The sequence below is a fragment of the Carcharhinus amblyrhynchos genome, chromosome 10 (genome assembly GCF_965287045.1).
Source record: "Carcharhinus amblyrhynchos chromosome 10, sCarAmb.v2.hapA, whole genome shotgun sequence".
NCBI lineage: Eukaryota > Metazoa > Chordata > Chondrichthyes > Carcharhiniformes > Carcharhinidae > Carcharhinus > Carcharhinus amblyrhynchos.
The window spans coordinates 93763948-93783251 of record NC_137333.1 but is presented as its reverse complement, the minus strand read 5'-3'; the positions used below and the strand labels follow the sequence as shown (position 1 = coordinate 93783251).

Here is a 19304-nt window from a genome sequence, read left to right as displayed (position 1 = left end):
ATGTTGTGCTGCATGATGTTGTAGAGCCATTTTTTTAAACAGGCCTGAATATAGCCTTTGCCTTTGTTTGTAAACTCCCTGAAGAGAGTTTTCTGTCTGTTTTGATATGAAGGTGAAGATGCAGACCTGTGCAGTGAGTTACTGCAGGAATCTCTCGATGCACTTCGTTCTCTCCCGGAAGCATCATTATTTGATGAAGGCACTGTATCCAGCGTGTGGCTTGAAGTTGTAGAGAGAGCAACAAAATTTCTCAGGTCGGTTGTCACAGGGTAAGTTGGTATGAATTGGCAAGCTAAGTTTGATATTTTGACGAGAAAGGAAATTGGTTTTTGTGGTAGTTAATATTTGCCTTAAAATATCTGTTGTTCTGCAGTGATCTTCATGGAGCACCAAGTTCTAAGGGGTCAGGGAACATTCCACTTCAAGACCAGCACTTAGCTCTTGCAATACTTCTAGAACTGGCAGTACAAAGGGGAACACTGAGGTAAGAAATGCAAACTAGTGTATTGTTTATGGCCAAGTTGCCTTCCAGAATCCTGCAGCTGACCGTTTTATTTCCAAGCAGTTGGTGACCTAGTGCTGTCTTCGTACTGAAGTGGGAAGCAAGGTCTGAAGTTAATATGGGGCACTGGCTGACAATCTCCTAGTTAGTTCCGTCTGTTGAAAGGACTATACATAACATAGGCTTTAAACATTTGTTGTGGCCTCTATTTGTGTGCATGACAACAGGGTTTGCAACGTGTCAGGGAGGCCTGTGGGGTTTTGATAATCAGGGAGATCTGCTGGCACCTGTCACTTACCCATCGCCACGATTACAATCTGGAGCCATCTGCCGTACCAGCAACAGGCTTCAGGTGAAACCTGGGAGAAGTCAATGGGAATGATCACAGCCATGTCTTTTCTCCAGTGGTTTGTCAATGCTAATTGTTGCTTGGGCCATACAAACTACATTTGTTAAATAAATGCTCAGGATTCTTCAGTGAAGTCCCTAAGATGACTAGTTTCATCCCGTCCTGCAAAAGTGATTCCACCTCAAAAATACTTGCTCAGCTTCGTGTGTCTTGCAACAGCCTGAGGCTGCGAAAGATGCTATAAGAATGGAAGCTGTTTCTTTTTCTTCCTTGCTGTAATTTGATTTTTGGCCCCTTGTTCTGGATTTTCTTGATAGAGGGAAGAGTAATTTCCTGTCTCTTCTAAAATTCCTATATTATTTTAGCCATCTTATTCAAATTGTCTTGTAATAGTCTGATCTTTAAGCCTACTTCTTGGGTATCACTCTGGTGAGTTGTTGCTGGACTGACTTCAAGTCTGTCCTTCCTAAGGTGGAATGTCCACAGTAGTTCACAATATCCCAGTGAAGCCTGACCCAGCTTTGTGTATAATTTCAATAGTATTTCATTAATTTTATGACAAAGCTTGGCACCCAGTTAGTTTTTTTCAGTTGCCTTTCGGTTTCCTTCGACCAAGTTATGGATCATTGTTTCTGTTCTCTGCTTTGGCCTGTCATTTGTGAAGTACCATGGGGTGTGTTCTATTTTAAGGCTGTTATATGAATGCAAGTTGTTGTTGTTGTTGTTGTTGTTGTTGTTGATGATATACAGGCTTAAGTGTAAGGTGAGAATATGAGGCAGCTTGAATGTGACAATTTCTATGGTTGAATGGCCAATTAATGCTTGAAATCTAATCTCACTTGAAATGACCACTTCGGTCGTACCTCTGTACCTTCAAGACAGAAGGGGAAAAAACACGCTTGTATAGTTTGCTGGTGTTACAACCCAGTTAGGGACCAGGAAAATTTTGTTTAAAATATCTGTATCTATCTACAATATCTATCTTACATTCTAAACATTCAGAATTAACAAGAAAAAGGTAATTGAATACACCACACTGCAATTAAATGGTAGGTATTACCAAGGTGGATTCTGTGGGTTTCTCAGCAACCCAATCAAATGTCAGTGACAACTTTTGGTCACAAAATCTAGTTAAAACACTTTTTCCCTCACCTGGAATTTCTGCTCTTCACGTTTAACAATCTAACCTCTGAATTTCCTCAAAGGCTGCCTTGCTTTGGACTGCCTCAATGACTGCTGACCTCCCAATGATTCAATCTCTCCTCCTGAGACTGCATTACAGGAAATTCACAAAACTGTGCTACCACATCTAATTACCAGCATGCTTCCAGCTCTTTCACAGATTGTTAGCATCGCTAAACTGGCACTAATCCACGGTTTTTCCGAACTCCAGTCTTCTGGCTGCACCAGGCTATTATTAGTACTTAAGACTTCTCTGTGAGCTGCAAACCACATGAGATCCAAACTGTAACAAACTCCCCTGCCAGCAAACACAAAAAAAACCTCCTTGAACTCCACCCATTTCCATGACGACTAGTTTTTCAGAGTTTGCTGAATGCTTTCAAATTAATGTAGCTCTAATTTGTAAAACAGTTCCACTCTCTGGGTTTCGATCATTGCACTGTTTCAGGCCTCTGTTTCTATATTCTACTTCTATTAACTAAATTCGGATAATGTTCTAAATTGCCATTTTCTTTGGGTGTTCTGGAAATCACTAAAGCCCAGCATTTTAGTTGCTTTACCTTCACAATAATTTTCCCACAACTAAACATTACCTCTAAAGTATTAACATGAACCATAAACTATATATTTATAATACAGAATACCTGACTTTTTGTTGAACCAAAGACTTAAGCAAAATAACATTGATGTACAAGTTAAGACAGTAAATGTAGACTAAAATTAAATTGGTTTTAAATTGTGGAAAATTAAAATGTTTTTATTTGTTCCTGATGAAAAATGGAATGAGTGAATGATGCTTGATCTATAATGGCTATTCAAATTTCATCTTATTTTTTGAAGTATTGACAAACTATATTAAGTGTGAGAGAGAACATTGTCTTGAGTTTATTGAAATTTTGTTTCCTTTTATAGCCAAATGCTGTCCGCAGTTTTACTACTCCTGCAGCTTTGGGAAAATGGAACCAGAGAAACAGACAATGAAAGATCATCACAAGGCACCAGCGCACCACTTTTACCTCTTCTACAGAGATTCCAGAGCATACAATGCAGTAAAGATTTGCCAACTGCAGATGAAGAGGTACAGGTACACTTGTGAAGATGCTTTTAGTGACATGTCAGCCAAGTGTTTCATGCTTTTGCCTTACACGACTGGTATGAAATATAAAGAGCTCCATGAACCCATGTGTGCGTTTTTGAGCATTGCTTAGAATATGATCATATCAGGCTTGATTGTTCATCCTCCTCACTCCCAGTCTCTGTTGATGGCTGAATGTAACATTTGTTTCATTTCATTGACTCCAGTGGTTCAGAGCAACATGAAATATCAATGAAGTGAAATGCATCCATTTGAATTTACACCGGGGAATCCTGGATTAGAAATGCATTTAAAAAAAAATTAAGTCCCAAGTTAAATCATGGATACTGGGGAGTAGAACAAACGCTGCATTTAAAGTATTCTTGCAAAATTGAGGATAAGGCAAACGGAATGTTTGTAAGCTTGATTCCCGCAGCTTTTGTTTGGATATTAAATTGGAAAAGGAGGATACAGATCATAGGTATCCAGCAACATATTCCTTGGCTCAGAAACGTGAAAGTATTTTTGGGACATGGAATTTATTGACCACAGCAGTTAATTTAGTGCTGATTTCAAGAAACACCAATTACAGAATTCTGATGTTTGCTATGTTTTGTTGTCTTTTTTCATCAGTTTTCATTTCTGGCTTCTAAATGAGCCAGTCATTGACTACAGTTTTAGTTGTGAAGGTGTTAAGTGTGAATTTTATAATGCCTTTCAGCAGTGTTAGTTGTCAGGTGATGCAGCTATTGTGTGATACAGTGACTGATATCCAATATTCCATTTCTAAGCAATCAGTCCTCTCCTATATCATTTCATTCCGCTTGACAGCTTGGTCTAAAATTGTGTAAATGCAATCACAGCAATGGGAATCAAGCCTAAATGTGCAGTGCGGAGACTTGAGTTTTTAACTGTTGGCAGGTGAATCATTACGAACAATCCCTAAGCCATGAATTCCTTCATAAAGTCAATGTCACTGGCATATTGTTTAATGGCATATTAGATTCATTTATTAAGACATTTACTCCGCAGCTTGTTGTGCTATACCTGGTCTGGAGGTGCTTGTTAATGATTGATCATGAGTTCCCTCCCAAAAATTCAGGGGTTTCTGTTTTGAGTTCTTCAGCACTTTGTAACATTTGAAATGTAGAGTCATAGAGACGTACAGTATGGAAACTGGCTCTTAAGCCTAATGGGCACACTTGGTAGGTGGCATGGTGGGTAGCACTAATACCTCACAGCATCAGGGACCCAGATTCAATTCCTGGCTTGGGTCACTGTCTGTGTGGAGTCTGCATGTTCTCCCCATGTTTGCGTGGGTTCCCTCGGGTGTTGCGGCTTCCTCCCACAGTTCAAAAGACATGCTGGTTAGGTGCATTGGCCATGCTAAATTCTCCCTCAGTGTACCCGAACAGGGGCCAGAGAGTGGCAACTAGGGGATTTTCACAGTAACTTCATTGCAGTAGTAATGTAGGCCTACTTGTGACGCAAATAAACCAAACTTGTCCCTGCCAGTTTTTTACCATTAAGCTATGATGTTTAGTTGGAACTCCTGTCTCAGCTACTTGATAATTCTCTGGTGTTTTTAAAAAAAAGTTTCTCTTAGCCCCTCTCAAACTCTTTCATTTACTTATTTATGTGTAGATTTTATGGCATTATTGATGGCACCTTGTTTTGGACCATTCAACTACTGGAAATGGTCACTTTTATGTATTCTGTGTCATTCTTTTAAAATTTTAAACTTTTCTATCATACTTCCCTGCAATGATAAAAATCCCAATTTTTGAAATCTCTTTTCGTATTTGTTTTTAATTCAACTAGGCAGCATTCTTCAGAATCTGTGTTGAACGAAGCCCTCATATATGAGATTCACACCATAATAAGCTCAAAGCTACATGTGGCATGCTAACTGAAGTCAGCATTACCTCTTGGCTTTATACTCTAAATCTCTGCCTAAAGCAAGAATAACCTTAGCATTTTTACAGCATTACCAACCCTTTAATACTCCAAGATCCTATTATTCAAAATATAAGCACTGCTGTTATTTTGGCAAAATGCATCATCTCACATTCATCTATCACTTCTTAACCCATTTCTCCACCATATCACTATTCCTTTTTAGCTTCTTTTAGTTTATCGAATAACTAACCATATCACTTATTTTAGTATCAGCTGTAAATTTTGATAGCACTTCAATGTTCAAATCATTGATATTCACAGTAAGCAGACTAGTGTCCAAAACCAAACCCTGTGGGACATCAGTGTGCTTAAACCACTCTGAGAAATGGCCCTTAACTCCTACTGCTTTTTACCTTTTGAAACTGTTTTTAAATTCAATTTTCAATCCTGCTATTAATTTAATTCCCCTTCATTCTTCTTCAGTAATCTTGCATGTGGCGTTTTGTTAAAAGCTTTCCTAATGTGAGTGTCCATTACATTGGTTGCATTTTCCTGTCTGCCATACCAGTTAGCTTTTAGAAGAATTCTAAGACAACGATTAATCATTTTGAAACTTGTACTGTCTGCTAATTATTGTTTCTTTATACAAATACATGAGAAGAATGAAATTTACATGTATTTGGATAAAGAAACAATAATTAGCAGACAGTACAAGTTTCAAAATGATTAATCATTGTCTTAGAATATTTTCACTGCTGCATTCATTAAATTTACTAGTCTTTAATTATCCGATGGACTCCATCTTTTTTTAAAAAGAAGTAGGACATTGGCCACAATCTATGCCTGTGGTTTGCAGCTTCTGAAAAGAGGCCTGAAATACAATATCTGCAGCCAGTGCCATTTCCTTCCTCAGGACCAAGGGACATAACCTGCAGAGCCTGGATATTTTGTTTCCTTTAGCCCAACTAATTTATCTAAAACTTCCAATTATTCACAGTAATGTTGCTCATCTCACTCACAACCTTTTCGGTTTCATCTTTTTTTTAATATCCTTCACATTTAATAAAGAGTGATGCAAACCACTTAAATACTTTGGTATTTTTAATCATAATTTACAGTTGTCAGTCCTCTCTTCTTATAGGTCCCACTTTGCTTTAGAAATTCTCTTTGTATACTTATAAAATGTTTTACTCTTTTTGATCTTAAACGATGTTTCTTCAGATTCCCACTTGACCTTCGTTATTCTGCTTACTTTTGTGTATTCTGTAGGTTTTTGGGGATTATTATTCCGCACAGCTTCTTCAATATTAATTGGTGTCTAAATTCTTTAGTTATCCACAACTTCACGAATGCTACTGGTCTTTTTATTGGAGATGGCAGAGGGGGAGTTTACTCATTTGGTATCTTTGCAGTCTCCAACAGTCGCAATACAGTCTTGGCGTCAACATTTCTTTCCACATTATCTAACCCAGTCTTCGTCTTAGATTTTCTATGGTAGTGACTTATTCTCTTTCTAATTTAGTCTTTTAAGTCTTCTTTTGATATTGTGGTGCTCAGGGACATTTAACTCATCCCCTAGCATTGTTTGTTACCCAGAACAAGTTTTAACATCACCTGATGAAGGCGTCCTCAGTATACTTTAGGAATCTCATTTTTCCATTTGATTGCTCAAATGAGCTTGTAATCAAAATTTAGTTCTGTACTTTTGCCATGCAATATGTTTGAATGATAAATGCCATTAATGTGCTTAGTATTGAAAATTCATGAAGTAAATAAGAATATTGTTGTTTATTTGCTTCCAGATACTGGGAAATCCTTTGAGCCCAAATGAATGTTTTTTGAGGTATCTTACTTTACCCCAAGATAATGATTTGGCCATTGATCTACGGCAGACAGCAGTTGTGATTATGGCTCACCTGGACCGTTTGGCAACTCCCTGCATGCCACCCCAGTGTAGCTCTCCTCCATCTCAAAAGGTAAAAATATGTCTAAATAACGTCAAAAGTCTCAACCAAGTTGTATAGAAGCATCCAATTCAAATTGAATGTCACACATTCTGCAATCCAATCTGTAATTTTTTTTATTAATTCATGGGTCATGGCTGGTCAGCATTCACTTCTGATCCTTGTTGCCCGAGGGTAGTTGGGAGTCAACCACATTGCTGTGGCTCTGGAGTCACATGTAAGGATGGCAGATTTTCTTCCCTAATGGACACTCGTGGACCAGATGGGTTTTTTCTGACAACAGTCACCAGTAGATTCTTCCAAATATTTTTATTTAATTCAAATTCCACCATCTGCTGTGCTGGGATTCGAATCTGGATCCCCAGTACATTAGCTGAGCTCCTGGATTAATAGTCTGGCGGTAATGCCACTAGGCTATTGCCTCCCCCTGATTTTATAACTAACAAATGAAAGTGCCCAAAGAAATGGAATAGAACAATCTTTTTGTACACCTTGATGATATTTCTGCTGAGGTTATGCAATAGATTCAAGGAAGTTGGTCTTCAATCCCTGGAGACTCTAGGCACCCCTGGAGTGTCTGGAACCCCAAACAGTAGTCATGATGTGGATGTGCCGGCGTTGGACTGGGGTAAACACAGTAAAAAGTCTGACAACACCAGGTTTTAGTCCAACCAATTTATTTGATAGTAAACGCACAAGCTTTCGGGTTAGTCCCTTCGTCAGGTGACAAAGGGACTAACCCGAAAGCTTGTGCGTTTACTATCAAATAAATCGGTTGGACTAAAACCTGGTGTTGTCAGACTTTTTACTGTGTTTACCCCAAACAGTAGTCAGTTCCTGCTATGTACTCCTGGTTTCAGGATCTGTTCTCAGACTGCCTGAAGTTATGCTTCTCATCAAAATGGGCAGAGCAGGTCCAGGTTGCAACCAACTCCTTGTTATTGTAACAAACATGAAGGGACAGTTAAACATGAGAAGATTTTTTAATGAAACTGCACAGAAAATACTGTAAATATGTAGTAATTGAGTCAGCATCTGTGGAGAGTAAAGATGAGTTAACATTTCTGCTAAGGCTTCTTTCTTCAAAGCAGTTGCAGTTTTTTGCTTTTTATCAACACTTCGCGCTTGTTAGACTTAAGTTCTGTTATCAGACATTGCTTGCTCTTAACTTGAAATGAGAATTTGTGAAGAAAGGCAAATACTAAGAAGGTTTCTTCTGTTGATTTTTGTGGCAGGGATCTTTGCAAGAAGTTCTTGGCTGGGGGCTGCTTGGCTGGAGAAGTCAAACAACTGTGATTTGTCCCATTCAATGTGAAGGTATTGCTAATCTTGGAGTGATGCAGATTGCCTGTGCTGAGAAATGTTTTATTATTCTGTCGAGGAATGGAAGGGTTTACATGCAAGCATACAGCAGTGATACACTGGTAAGTTAGTGTTTTTATTTACTGTTCAATACTGGCTTTGACGTGTAGTAGCTCAAATGATGCAGTCCAAAATAGAGATGAAATGTGATGCATGTTTAAGGTGCGATGATTACCGAAAGTAATTCCTGTGGAATGTTTGTTTGAGAAAGTGTTGTATGGTTTATTTTGGTGGGGCATTCTTTCGCGAATCTTGTTTTGTTGCAAAAGAAAATCATAACCATTGCAGCTGCTTTCATATTTACTGAGAGCTGGCAAGGCAAAATTCACGTGATGTAATTTCTTTTGTTAAAGGAAGAACTTGAATTTTATTATAACACCTTTCATGTCCTCAGCTAATGAATTATTTTTTGTTCTAAAGGCAAGTGTAATATGGCACACTACAATTCCCCAGAAACAGCAGCTGAGAGAAATTACCAGTTAATTGGTTTTGTTGGTTGAATCAGACATTGAGAACTAACCCTTCTTTGGGGGAAAAACAAAAACTATAGTAGTATCAGATGCATGAAAAACTGTTTCGTCCAACTGGCCCAGTTAGGTGTTCACCTGAAATTCTAAACACGCTCGGGCTTCCATTGTGTGAGATAAAGAGAAGTAATGTTATTCTTCCAGATACTCATTCAGACTCGCTCTCTCCAGCTTCCTCCCAGGGGATGCTTAATACTTGTTCATGAATAGCCAGTGATAGCTTTGGGGCCTTGCAGGAACTACTCTTTAGAACCAAGTCTCCAATTGGCAACCAGTTCAGTTGGATGTACGAAGAAACGGTACCCAAAATGACAACCAAATGCACTCTAGTACAGTAAATCCAAACTGCACAATAACATTTGCAAACGTGCAGACTGGAGGGACTGATTGTGGACAAGTCCCCAGGACCGGATGGAATGCATCCAAGGGTTCTGAAAGAAATGGCGGAGGTGATAGTGGATGCCTTGATGATTATTTTCCAAACCTCGCTGGATTCCGGGGAAGTGCCGGAAGATTGGAAAACGGCTAATGTTATGCCGTTGTTTAAGAAGGGTGGCAGGCAAAAGGCAGGGAATTATAGGCTGGTTAGTTTAACATCTGTTGTAGGTAAAATGCTAGAATCCGTGATCAAGGAGAAAATAGCGAGGCATCTTGAGGAGAATTGTTTGATAGAGCAGACGCACGGTTTCGTTAAGGGGAAGTCGTGTCTGATGAATTTATTGGAGTTCTATGAGGATGTGTCTAGGGCGGTGGATAGAGGAGAGCTGGTAGATGTGTTTCTTGATTTTCAGAAGGCGTTTGATAAGGTGCCTCACAAGAGGTTATTACAGAAGGTCAGGGGGCATGGAGTTGGGGGTAAGGGTGTTAGCGTGGATAGGGGATTGGCTGTCAAGTAGGAGGCAGAGAGTGGGGGTCAATGGGTGCTATTCGGATTGGCGGTTGGTGACTAGTGGAGTGCCCCAGGGGTCGGTGCTGGGGCCTCAGCTATTTACCATTTATATAGATGACCTGGAGGAGGGAACTGAGTGTATGGTGTCAAAATTTGCTGATGACACCAAGATTGGTGGAACGGCAAATTGTGCGGAGGGTGTGGAGAGTCTGCAGAAGGATCTAGATAGGCTGGGCGAATGGGCCAGGAACTGGCAAATGGAATTTAATGTTAGTAAGTGTGAAGTTGTCCATTTTGGTGGGAATAATGGTAGGAAGGACTATTACTTACATGGCGAAAAACTGCAGCATGCAACGGTGCAGAGGGACCTCGGGGTCCTTGTGCATGAGTCGCAAAAACCCAGCCTGCACGTGCAGCAGGTGGTCAGGAAGGCAAATGGGATGCTGGCCTTCATAGTGAGGGGGATTGAATATAAAGGTAGGGAGGTCTTGCTGCAACTGTACAGGGCACTGGTGAGGCCACAGCTGGAGTACTGTGTGCAGTTTTGGTCGCTGCACTTACGCAAAGATATTTTGGCCTTGGAGGGAGTGCAGAGGAGGTTTACTAGGCTGATACCGGAGTTGAGGGGGTTGAACTATGAGGAGAGGCTGAATAAACTAGGCTTGTACTCGTTAGAGTTTAGAAGAATGAGGGGAGATCTCATTGAGACGTATAAGATGATGAATGGGATGGATAGGATAGAGGTGGAGAGACTCTTCCCGCTCAGAAAGGACAGTAGGACTAGAGGGCACAGCCTCAAGATAAGGGGGGGACAGTTTAGAACGGAGTTGAGGAGGAACTTCTTCACTCAAAGGGTGGTGAATCTTTGGAATTCTCTGCCCGTTGAAGTGGTGGAGGCTGCCTCGCTAAATATATGTAAGACGCGGGTTGATAGGTTTTTGATAGGCAAGGGGATTAAGGGTTATGGGGAGAAGGCGGGAAAGTGGAACTGAGACACGACAGATCAGCCATGATCTTATTGAATGGCGGGGCAGGCTCGAAGGGCTAGGTGGCCTACTCCTGCTCCTATTTCTTATGTTCTTATGTGATTGGCCCGCATATGGCATGATCAGGCCTCTGACTTTCAGGAACACATCCAAACAGAATTTCCAGCCCTTTTGGGGATTCGGGGATCATATTTGCATAGATTCTCTAATTTGTCGATTCACAATTCCTGCAATTAACTAGACCTTTTGAGTGCTTGGGCCCAGCACTTAAAGGGTGAAGCAGTGCTTTCACTTTTCCTGCTGGTGTCCTCAAAGCTCAAAGTTTATCTAAAGTTTATTTATTAGTGCCACAAGTCAGCTTACATTAACACTACAATGAAGTTACTGTGAAAAACCCCTAGTCACCACACTCTGGCGCCTGTTGGTGTCTACTGAGGGAGAATTTAGCATGGCCAATGCACCTAACCAACATGTCTTTGGGAGGAGACTGGAGCACCCGGAAAAACCCAAGCAGACAAGGGGAGAATGTGCAGACTCCGCACAGACCCAAGCTGGGAAACAAACCCGGGTCCCCGTGAGGCAGCAGTGTGAACCACTGTGTTGCCCATATGATTGGAATCACAGTACAAGGCATGTGCATAAGGTCATAAGATAGGAACATAGAAGAAAAGAGCAGGAGAGGCCTTTCAGCCCTTTGAGTCTGCTCTGCCATTCATCACAATCATGGCTGACCATCCAACTCAATAGCCTAATCCTGCTTTCTCCCCATAACCTTAGATCCTGTTCGCCCCAAGTGCTATATCTAGCTGCCTCTTGAATACATTTAATGTTTTAGCATCAACTATTTCCTGTGGTAATGAATTCCACAGGCTCACCCCTCTTTGAGTGCAGAATATGTAAGATCATAAGAAGCAGGGGTAGGGCATTAGGCCTATTGAGCCTGTTCAATAAGATCATGGATCATGGCTGATCTTGTTTTGGCTTTAACTGAATTTTCTTGCCTGTACCCCATAACCCTTAACTCATTGGTCAAAAACCTAACAGTGCTTTGAATATATTATGACCCAACCTCCACATCTCCCTGTGGAAGAAGGTTCCAAAAAAACTAGCGACCCTCAAGAGCAGTTACTCATCTTCATCTTAAACCCTTCATTTTTAAACTGTGTTCCCAAGTTCTCAAATCCCTACAGGGAGAAATATTCTCTCAGCGTCTACTGTGTCAAGTTCCCTTAGAATCATGTATGTTTCAATAAGATTACTTCTCACTCTAATGAACTCAAATGACTGTAGCCTCAACCTGCCAAAGTTTCCTCATAAGACAGCCCCTTCATCCCAGGAATCAGCCTAGTGAACCTTCTCTGAACCACAGTTAATGCAAGTATATCCTTCCTTAAGTAATGTTAAGAACCTCGTTTGAAATGCAAGGGCATCTCAAATCCCAGGAAGGAAACTTGGAACACTGGTTCTTAATTATTTAACTATTTATTTTTGGAAAAAATGTGAAAAGAAGAGATGAAATGTAGTGAGGAAAAGGGTCAGTCTTGTAAATTAATCAGATAACAAAACGTTTATTAAACTTTAAAGCCTAAAGAAAAGCAACAGTAAAGAACAACATCTACAATTGTTGTAAGTAATGGTTAACCAGCAGTGTGCTTAAATTACCCTCCAATCTAAAACTATCACTTTGTTAAACTCGGAGAATACACTGTCCGGAAAACAACATCCTATAGGTTTTAATACTATGAGCCAAATCCAACAAATAATTGCCACACCGGACCTGTAACTTTGTTTTGGTGTCTTTGAATTTAGACTAGAATATATGGGGTCTGACACAGACAGATTTTCTTCTGCTTGCCTTCATGCCTTGATTCTTGCCTTGATTCTCAGAGCTCTGTTTTGCAATGGGGTGTGGCTATGATCTAGGTCCCTAGGTTGCTTGTCCTGCTACTAGGCTCAACAAACATAAAAATAAGAATGTTAAACTCTAGTTACACAGGACATTGGTGAGGCTACATTTTGAATACCATGTGCAGTTTTGGTCTCCTTATTTAAGGAAGGGCATAAACGCATTGGAGGTGGTTCACAGGAGGTTTAATAGCTTGATGCCTAATTTTTAATGACCTATGAGCAGTTTGTCTTGAGGAAAGGTTAGACAGACTGGGCTCGATTCCACTGGAGTTTACAAGAGTGAGGGATAACTTGATTAAGTATATAAGATACTGAATGATCTCAACAATGAGAACTTAGAAAGGATGTTTCCTCCTGTGACTGAGTGCATTCTCCATTTAAATAATACTTGTTTTATTCATCCTGCCAAAGCAAATAACTTCATATCTTCCCACAATATGCTCCAATTTGCCAGATTTTTGCCCATTCATCTATATCCGTCTACAACCTCCTTATGCTTTCACAGTATACCGACCTATCTTAATGTCATCTGCAAATTTAGCTACCATGCCTTCACTTCACTTACCTAAGTCATTGAGATAAATTGTGACCCCTGCGGGACTCCATTTGTTGCATCCTGCCAATCAGAAAAATACCCATTTTTGCACACTGTTTTCTACAGCCAGCCAATCTATCCAGGTTAATATGCACTACACCATGAACTTTTTTTTTGCAATAACTTAGACAGATGACAGATCCTAAAGTTTCTCTTTTTTTTCAATCCCTTTCACACTGGGAATGATTTTGATTTTTTTGTTGCCATTCTTAATAAATTTATGTTTCTTATTAATCTTTTGCAATATTGATATCCTTGCAGCTTTATCCTATCGTAAACTGATGGGCGTATGTGGTGTTTGGGTTTGGTTCGGTTTTCAGAAATACACTGGTATGCTTGCTGTTTTAGGAATAGTAGACTTGTTAAAGGTACGCTTAAGGGTTACTGTGCTGGTCATAATTTCTCTATTTTTAAACAGGCACCTCAGTTGGTTCAAGGACTTGCCTCAAGGAACATTGGAAAAATTGCAGCGCACCCAGATGGTCAACATTTTCTGGCTTTGTCTGCAGCTGGAGAGGTTTTCTCTTGGGGCTGTGGTGATGGTGGAAGACTTGGCCATGGCGATACTGTGTATGTATTAGAAAACCTTTCAATTACTTTGATACGATTGCCGTGAATAACTGAATAGGTGTTGTGAAAGAAGTTGAGAAGACCTCAGATGATTGTGTTTGATGGTATTCATTAGTGTGAATTTGTGTGCTTGCCAAAGTGAACAATGCTCATGCCAGGCAATGTTACTCTTAATGAATTGGCGAATCCTGTGCCAACCGCTGCAGAAGATGCAAAGTGAAACACCACCTACTCAGTGCCAACAATATGTATCAGCCGCAGTTTGTTTTAATTGTATTAGAGAAACACCTTCCTATTTCTATCGACATCAATTCTATGTCCTCTGATATTGCCAACTTGATGCCAATTAGTGCCAAATATGGAATATTTTTGTGTTTTTTAACCTACACCTCTTGGAAACTGGCATGAAACAGGAAAAGTTTAGTTCACACATTTAACACTTAGTAAAGAGGAAGGATTGGGTTAGAACTTCATAGAGCTGAAAATCACAATTGGATTGTTAGTTCACTCCTATTTGCACTGGAACGTAGCTGCACCTTTATCTGACCTGACTCTGGCAGGGTGTGAAAAGTGCAGTGCTACTGTTCAGGAATTCTCTTGGTCAAGCACTGGGGCAAGTGAAGCCACATGGCTTTTTTGACAAGATTAGTTGCCATTAAGTAGTTAAGTTCAAAGGGCTCCACCACTTTAAGAACGTAAGGAGAAGATAAAGCATGTACGTTGGTGAGAGGTGGGGGGGTGGGATTATTTGGAAGAGTAGTGAGGAGCTGGGTGGTGGCATAGTGGGTTGTCAGGTGGAACAGCAATTGTTATAGGTATCCAGGTGTTAGAACTGGTTTCAATACTTCTACCTCTCCTGGGTAACTATTCTACTAAGAGAGTAGGAACCATCCAAAATCTGTGTTTTAAATTGGGGTATTAGACAGTTTCCAGTGCAGGGTAATTGCCCATTGGACTTTTGAACTTCCCAGATAAATCCTGTGGCATACTTATGTGGGAATCTATTGGGGTATCTTCTGGTTACAACCACCCCCACTCTGAGATCACAAGTCATGTGCCATTGATGTTTGAGTCCAGAGGTGAAAGGGCAGTATCGTTTCCATTAGACTCCAGACCAAAACAATTTTTTAAAACTTAAGGATTGCTTGAGAAGTCAAGTTGGCTCTTTATTACTTGTGTAATTTAGCCACAGAATCCCTTCAGTGCAGAAAGAGGCATTTGGCCCATTGAGTCTGCACCAACTACAGTCCTACCCAGACCCTATTCCTGTAACCCCACACTACTGTTACCCTGCTAATCCCTCTGATACCAGGGTCAATTTAGCATGGCCAATCAACCTAACCCACGTATCTTTGGACTGTGGGAGGAAACTGGAGCGCCCGGAGGAAACCCACGCAGACATGGGAGAATGTGCAGATTCCACACAGATAGTGACCCGAGGCCGGAATTGAACCTGGGTCCCTGGTGCTGTGAGGCAGCAGTGCTAACCACTGTGCCACCATGCTGCCCTGTAATCATGTAAGTTCAATGCGTTTTTAATTTTTCTTGAAATTTGCCCTCCTCTGGCATCTCCATGTTAACTGGATCAAGACACGGATTTTCTTTATTGAGAGAGTATATTGACTTGATTTTCTTTATTGAGAGTGTTTATTGACTTGTTCAGTCATGCAACTCCCCTCCCAGATGCCCAGTGCCCCAGCTATCCCCTATCTATATGTGCTCAAGGGCAATTAATACCCATCAGGGTTTCTCTTAACCGTAACAATGTAATTGACATAGCAGTCCAGGAAATGCTGGACAGTACGAAATGTCATCCATTACATTGTTAAGGGTTGTTAATGTCAATTACATTGTTAAGGTTAAGAGAAACACCTGATGGATATTAATTGCCTTTGATATTCTATTTTCAAATTTTTGTCAATGGTAATCTGATAATTGCTGTCGACTTGAAATACAACTCCTTCCTCCTTAAATCTAAGGTTGACTGGAAACCCTACCTACTATTTTTCATGTTGTGACAGAATTAAACACTACCAGGCCAGACGTTATGTATGGTTCCATATGATAAAACATGCATTCCAGTGACAGTGAACAGTTCTTTATGTATACAGACAGGTTTAAAATCTTGGTAAATTGGTTCAACTACTCGATAAAGTCAGTATAGATTTGTCAATATAAGAGTGTGTTAGAACAAAAAAAACTAAAATTAAACTCTGATCTGGAGCTGACAGTTTACCAGTACACTAAAATTATTATTTAGTTGTGTTCTAGAACATAAAATTATACAGGAAGTGCTTTAATATTCGCCTCATTGTGCTCTTTTATACTTTGTTACTTTCATTGAGAGGTATTAATATTTGGTGTGTGTTGCTATGCTAATTGAAGTCATTAACAAACCTCATTTATTTAAAAACTTGTAAATAATCTATATTTACGAAATAACTTTTTTTGCAGTGTGTTGAATAAAATGAATTTTGTTTTATTACGTTTTTGTGTGCTGTCAACAGCTCCCTTGAAGAGCCAAAAATGGTAGCTGCCTTGTCAGGAAAGCAAGTGGGAAAGCATGTTGTTCATGTCGCCTGTGGAAGTACTTACAGTGCAGCTATAACCTCAGAAGGAGAACTGTACACATGGGGAAGAGGAAACTACGGCCGGCTTGGACATGGTATGGATGCAATTTGTCTGCTGGAACGTTTATTCTTATGGTGACAGATATGACACAGTGGCACAGTGGTACTGCTGCCTCAAAGCTCCAGGGACCCTGGTTCAATTCCGGCCTTGGGTGACTGTCTGTCGGAGTTTGCACATTCTCCCTGTGTTTACGTGGATTTCCTCTGGGTTCTTCAGTGTTTCTCCCACAGAGATGTGCCGATTCGGTGGATTGGCCATGCTAAATTGCCCCTTAATGTCAGGGGATTAGCAGGGTAAATATGTGGGGTAAAAGAGAGAGGGCCTGGGTAGGTTTGTTGCAGGCTTGATGGCTGAATGGCCTCCTTCTGCGCTGCAGGGATTCTGAGACATATTTCCTCTTCTCAATCGTGGATATTGCAAAAGGCAGCATTTTGGTTTTCACAGTACCGTGCCAAATGCTTTAATTATTCAAAACCAAAAGTTGTTTTGGATGTTTCTAAATTTTTAATATTTTTGGACATTGAATATCTTCATAAGTTCTCTTTATTTGGCAGAGGAGTAAATGAGTTCTTAAGGAAGTCGCAGTGTCATGTTGCAACTGTACACAACTCTGGTGCGGCCGCACTTGGAGTACTGTGTGCAGTTCTGGTCCCCACATTACAGGAAGGATGTGGAGGCTTTGGAGAGGGTGCAGAGGAGGTTTACCAGGATGTTGCCTGGTATGCAGGGGAGGTCCTATGAGGAGAGACTGAGGGATTTGGGGTTGTTTTCACTGGAAAGAAGGCGGCTAAGAGGGGATCTTATAGAAACATATAAGATGATTAGAGGTTTAGATAGGGTGGATGGTGATAGCCTGTTTCCTCGGATGGAGAAAGCTAGCACGAGGGGGCATGGCTTTAAATTAAGGGGGGGTAGTTATAGGACGGATGTCAGGGGCAGGTTCTTTACCCAGAGGGTGGTGAGGGACTGGAATGCCCTGCCTGCTGCAGTTGTAAATGCGCCTAGTTTGGGGGCGTTTAAGAGATTGGTGGATAGGTTTATGGACGAAAAGGGATTGGTTTAGATTAGTGGGTCAATGTTTTTTTAAAAATAAGACTGGTCGGCGCAACATTGTGGGCCGAAGGGCCTGTTCCGCGCTGTAATGTTCTATGTTCTATGTTCTATGTTCTTAAGTCTTTTCAGGATATATATGTATTCTGTGTTGGTGCAGGCTTGATGGGCCAAATGGCCTCCCTCTGCACTGTAGGTGTTCAATAAGCTGTGAGTAAGCCTGACAGTTGCATCAATCAAAACTGACTTCTGTAAACCCCTGCAGTATGAAACACCTAAGAAGGCAGATATTCTTGGGGGAAAAATTTCTGTTGGCTGTGACAGCTTTGTAAATAGGTTTTGTAAGTGTGTTTGACTTTGCTGGAAGTAATATCTGATGAAAATCTCAGCCTTTAGTTTATGTCAATCTCTGGGGAAAAATAAGGAAGAGTTTTGCATGAGCTGGTTCTCCTTTCTTTGATGGCTTAAACAGAATCCATTAAAAATGTTTGCGTTACTTTTAGCAGCAAAATTGGAAAGGTACTCTTTATAAATATGTTTATGGTTTTTGCTAAACTTGGTGAACAAGAAAAATCTCCCTCATTTTAAGAGTTTTATTTTTAACATGTGATTCCTGTTTTTGTAATTTCAATTGAGAAAAAAAAGTGTAAGTGTTCAAATTTTTTAAGCTTAACCTTAACTATCTATGTCTTCTCAGGGTCCAGTGAAGATCAGACCACACCCTTACTGGTGACTGGATTGAAAGGGCTGAAAATTATTGATGTTGCTTGTGGCAGTGGGGATGCCCAGACACTAGCAGTGGCTGAGAATGGTAAATAACACAGGTTAATTTTCAGGCACAATTCAAGTTTAACTGCAACTACCATACAAAAGGCTGTAGGGACACAAGAGAAAGTGTTAAAAGGCAAATTCAAGGCTGATATCACAATTTAAATACTTTTTGCAAGTAACATTCATGCCAAGGTAATGATTGTCTCTAAGAGAAAATCTCGCCATCTCCTTTTGACATTCAGTGTGGTTTACCATTATTGAATCCCCCACTATCAACGACCTTGGGGTCACCATTGACCAAAAACTGAACTAGGCCAACCATTGGAATATAGTGACTAGAAGAGCACATAAGATGCTAGGAATTCTGTGGCAAAGCTCTCCACTGCTCAAGTGTTGTCGGAGCTGTATCCCTGGATGAGTACAGCACCAACAACACTCAAGAAGCTCAATACCATCCATGACAAAAGCAACCTGCTTGATTAGCACCCTATCCACTTCCTTAATCACCCTCTACCACCAGCCACAGTAGCCAAAGTGTGTGCCATCTACAGAATGCACTGCAGCGAATCATTGTGGCTCTTCCAACAGCACCTTCCAATCCCGCAACCTCTACACCTCGAAGGACAGGGGCATGGAAACATAGCCACCTGAAAGTTCCCCCTCCAAACCACACAGCATCCTGACCTGGAACTATTACGCCATTCTTTTAATGAAGCTGGGTCAAGATGCTGGAACTCCCTGCCTAACAGCACTGTATGTGTACCACATAGACTGCAATGATTCAAGAAGGCAGCTCCACTACCTTCTCGAGAGCAATTCGGGGTGGGCCCTAGCCAATGATGCCCACATCCCATGAATGAACAAATTTAAAAAAAAACCTACTAATTATGCTTGTGCATTATGTTACTGGCTGCAGAAAATACATTTAACAACATGTGCTGAACTTTCTTGTGAAGGTTTGTCAGTTGTCTGGAAGGGTACTTTTTAATGATATGATCCATTACTGTGTAATTGAATCATTCTCCTGTTTCATCAGCAGTTTTG

At 40.6% G+C, this 19304-nt stretch overlaps 1 protein-coding gene across 10 annotated transcripts in view; it reads left to right on the top strand.

Annotated features, from left to right (window-relative positions):
• The window catches only part of herc2 (HECT and RLD domain containing E3 ubiquitin protein ligase 2), a 225243-nt gene that overhangs the window by 41847 nt on the left and 164092 nt on the right, over positions 1-19304 (top strand). For 5 of the 10 annotated variants that reach the window (XM_080197613.1, XM_080197611.1, XM_080197606.1 and 2 more), the window contains exons 6-13: positions 113-269; positions 374-484; positions 2946-3117; positions 6810-6983; positions 8207-8395; positions 13657-13808; positions 16316-16473; positions 18187-18300. In XM_080197613.1, the coding sequence (XP_080053739.1) occupies positions 113-269; positions 374-484; positions 2946-3117; positions 6810-6983; positions 8207-8395; positions 13657-13808; positions 16316-16473; positions 18187-18300 (1227 nt within the window). The remainder of the gene's footprint in view (positions 1-112; positions 270-373; positions 485-2945; positions 3118-6809; positions 6984-8206; positions 8396-13656; positions 13809-16315; positions 16474-18186; positions 18301-19304) is intronic. The other 5 variants (XM_080197615.1, XM_080197614.1, XM_080197610.1 and 2 more) reach the window with 2 other exon arrangements.